Source organism: Protobothrops mucrosquamatus, unplaced genomic scaffold (genome assembly GCF_001527695.2).
Source record: "Protobothrops mucrosquamatus isolate PMUCROS unplaced genomic scaffold, P.Mucros_1.0 scaffold5860, whole genome shotgun sequence".
NCBI lineage: Eukaryota > Metazoa > Chordata > Lepidosauria > Squamata > Viperidae > Protobothrops > Protobothrops mucrosquamatus.
Genome location: NW_015391705.1, coordinates 24,236 through 27,655, shown reverse-complemented (window position 1 = coordinate 27,655; position 3,420 = coordinate 24,236). Strand labels below are relative to the sequence as shown.

The 3,420-nt window shown below is 44.3% G+C and overlaps 1 protein-coding gene across 1 annotated transcript in view; it reads right to left on the bottom strand.

Moving 5' to 3' along the window:
* Positions 1–3,420, bottom strand: part of EXOC4 (exocyst complex component 4) — a gene marked incomplete at its 5' end in the record, with an annotated part of 50,803 nt that overhangs the window by 26,045 nt on the left and 21,338 nt on the right. Inside the window, one exon of the mRNA XM_015829328.1 lies at positions 3,080–3,087. Coding sequence (XP_015684814.1) covers positions 3,080–3,087 — 8 coding nt within the window. The remainder of the gene's footprint in view (positions 1–3,079; positions 3,088–3,420) is intronic.

Below are 3,420 nucleotides of genomic sequence, written 5' to 3'. Positions count from 1 at the left end.
GCTTTTAAGTACCTGCTGAGCTGTGTTTGCCATTCGATTTATGGATTTTATTTCATCGTTAACCCACCCTAACAGGCTGAGCTGAACGGCAGCCTCCTTAAAATTTAAGATCAAGGAGAACGAGACCAGTGAAGTCCCGGCGAAGCTTAAAATGTGACTTTGTCGTTGCTGTTCCCAAGGTGAACTGAGAAATTCAAGGGGATTGCGCCTGGCCGAATTCACAGGTGCATACGCTATCTGGGTTTGCTCCTTATTACTCCTGGCGGGGTGACTTTGGGCCAATCACCAGGAGACGGTGAGTTCTAGTCCCGCCTTAAGACATCAAAGAGATTTTGGCCCAATCACCAGGAGACAGTGAGTTCTAGTCCCGCCTTAAACATCAAAGTGACTTTGGACCAATCACCAGGAGACAGTGAGTTCTAGTCCCACCTTAGACATCAAAGCAACTTTGGCCCAATCACCAGGAGACAGTGAGTTCTAGTCCCACCTTAGACATCAAAGTGACTTTGGGCCAATCACCAGGAGACGGTGAGTTCTAGTCCTGCTTTAGGCATGAAAGCTGGCTGGGTGACTTTGGACCAATCACCAGGAGACGGTGAGTTCTAGTCCCACCTTAGACATCAATGAGATTTTGGGCCAATCACCAGGAGACAGTGATTTCTAGTCCCGCCTTAGACATCAGTGACTTTGGGCCAATCATCAGGAGACGGTGAGTTCTAGTCCTGCTTTAGGCATGAAAGCTGGCTGGGTGACTTTGGGCCAATCGCCAGGAGACAGTGAGTTCTAGTCCCGCCTTAGACATCTAAGCGACTTTGGCCCAATCACCAGGAGACAGTGAGTTCTAGTCCTGCTTTAGGCATGAAAGCTGGCTGGGTGACTTTGGGCCAATCACCAAGAGATGGTGAATTCTAGTCCCGTCTTAGACATGAAAGCCATCTGAGCGACTTTGGGCCAATCCCCAGGAGACAGTGAGTTCTAGTCTCACTTTCGGCATGAAAACCAGCATGGAATTTTGGGCCAATCCCCAGGAGATAATGGGATCTAGTCCCGCCTTGCGCACGAAAGCTGGCTGGGTGACTCTGAGCCAATCACAGGAGACGGTGAGTTCTAGTTAGGAAATTTCTCCTTAATTCTGGGATTGGATCTCTCCTTGTTGAGTTTCCATCCGTTGCTTCTTGTCCTGCCTTCAGGTGCTCTGGAGAATAGCTTGACTCCCTCTTTTTTGGGGCAGCCCCTGAGAGATTGGAAGGCTGCTATCATGTCCCCCCTCGTCCTTCTCTTCATTAAACTAGACAGACCCAATTCCAGCAACTGTTTTTTGTATATTTTAGGCTCCAATCCCCTGATCATCTTTGTTGCTCTTCTCTGCACTCTTTCTAGAGTCTCAGCATCTTTTTTGTATTCTGGTGACCAAAACTAGATGCAATAATCCAGAAACACGATGGACTGAAGGATGGCTACTCTTTGATCACCGAGAATCCTTCACGCACCACACTGCTTGGCGCCTCCTCGGAGTTCCCAGCTGTGCCAACAATTGTCACCTTTAATTGCTTGACAAAACAGCAGCTGCGGCTTCTCCCCCCCACCCCCCAAGGCAGAACCTGCCTCATCCACTTATTGTACAAGGAAATCAGATGCCCTTCACCTTCCACTTCAACGGCGTGCATCCACATGTAACACAACCAAGAGATTTTTGGCTGGCTCAGTCAAGCCAGCGATCCTTTTCGTTTGCTCTCCCTATCCCATCAAATTGGGGCTGCCTTTTTAGAATAGAAAAGTTCTCAATAGCAACCCCCCCAATTACCAGCAGATAATAACCTTACTAGAAACCATTTCTCGAGATGGATGAATGGATGGATATATGGAGGAAGGGATGGATGGATGGAGAGAGAGAGGTAGGTAGGCAGACAGATAGACAGCAGACAGACAGACAGATAGAGAGATAGATTGATTGATAGATAGACAGACAGGAGATAGATAGATAGATAGATAGATAGATAGATAGATAGATAGATAGATAGATAGATAGATAGATAGATAGACAGACAGACAGACAGACAGAGACAGACAGACAGACAGACAGACAGACAGGGAGATGATAGATAGATAGATAGATAGATAGATAGATAGATAGGTAGGTAGGTAGGTAGGTAGGTAGGTAGATAGATAGATAGATAGATAGATAGATAGATAGATAGATAGATAGATAGATAGATAGATAGATAGATAGATAGATAGATAGATAGATAGATAGATAGATAGACGGACAGACGGACAGAAAGACAGACACAGATAGATAGATAGATAGATAGACAGAGATAGATAGATAGATAGATAGATAGATAGATAGATAGATAGATAGATAGATAGATAGATAGATAGATAGATAGATAGACAGACAGAGACAGATAGACACAGACAGACAGACATATGGATGGATGGACAGAAAGACAGAGATAGATAGATAGATAGATAGATAGATAGATAGATAGATAGATAGATAGATAGATAGATAGATAGATACGATAGATAGATACGATAGATACGATAGATAAGAGAGAGGTGGGGAGAGCGAGACCCCCCCGTACATTTGAAACCATGAATACTGCTGGCCTGCTGGATCCAAAACTTTTATTTCAATGCTCGGAAAGTCTTTTAGAAGTTGTGAAAAAAGGGGTAAAAGAAATAAAGCTTTTGCCTACCTCTTAAAATAATAACAGGTTGGAATATTTGGTAGAAAACCAGAAGGCCTGCCCCTTACTTAGGCCATGGGCTTCCCACGGGGCCTTGAGGCCGCCATTAAGCTCTGAGCAGGTGTTACATTACTTTCCAGCCTCCCCTCTTCATTCCGCCTTCTGGGCCTTTCCGCGGTGACCTTCCACCTGCGGAGTCCTCTGCCTTCACCTTTGCTGACACCTGCCGCATGTTAGCCATCCTGGGACCTCAGAGGATCATTTTATAGCTGAAGGCCAGGTGCAGGCAGAGGGAGGGCAGGAGCAGGAAACTCAGGATTGAAACCCCGGTGGCGGATAAAGGAAGTCGGGTTCTTTGTTTCTGCGGACGCTGCCTTCATCCTAACTAAGTTGGCTTACATCTATAATTCAAGGCCAGTCCTTGGTGTCTCAAGAGTGCTGAGGTCCTAGGGAAACATCTGTCTGTCCGTTTATTCTATCATCTATCTATCTATCTATCTATCTATCTATCTATCTATCTATCTATCTATCTATCTATCTATCTATCTATCTATCTATCTATCTATCTATCTTTTTATCTATTTATCTCTCTCTCTCTCTCTCTCTATCTATCTATCTTTCTATCTATCTATCATCTATCTATTTATCTTTTTATCTATTTATCTATCTACCTATCTTTCTATCTATCATCTATCTATCTATCTATCTATCTATCTATCTATCTATC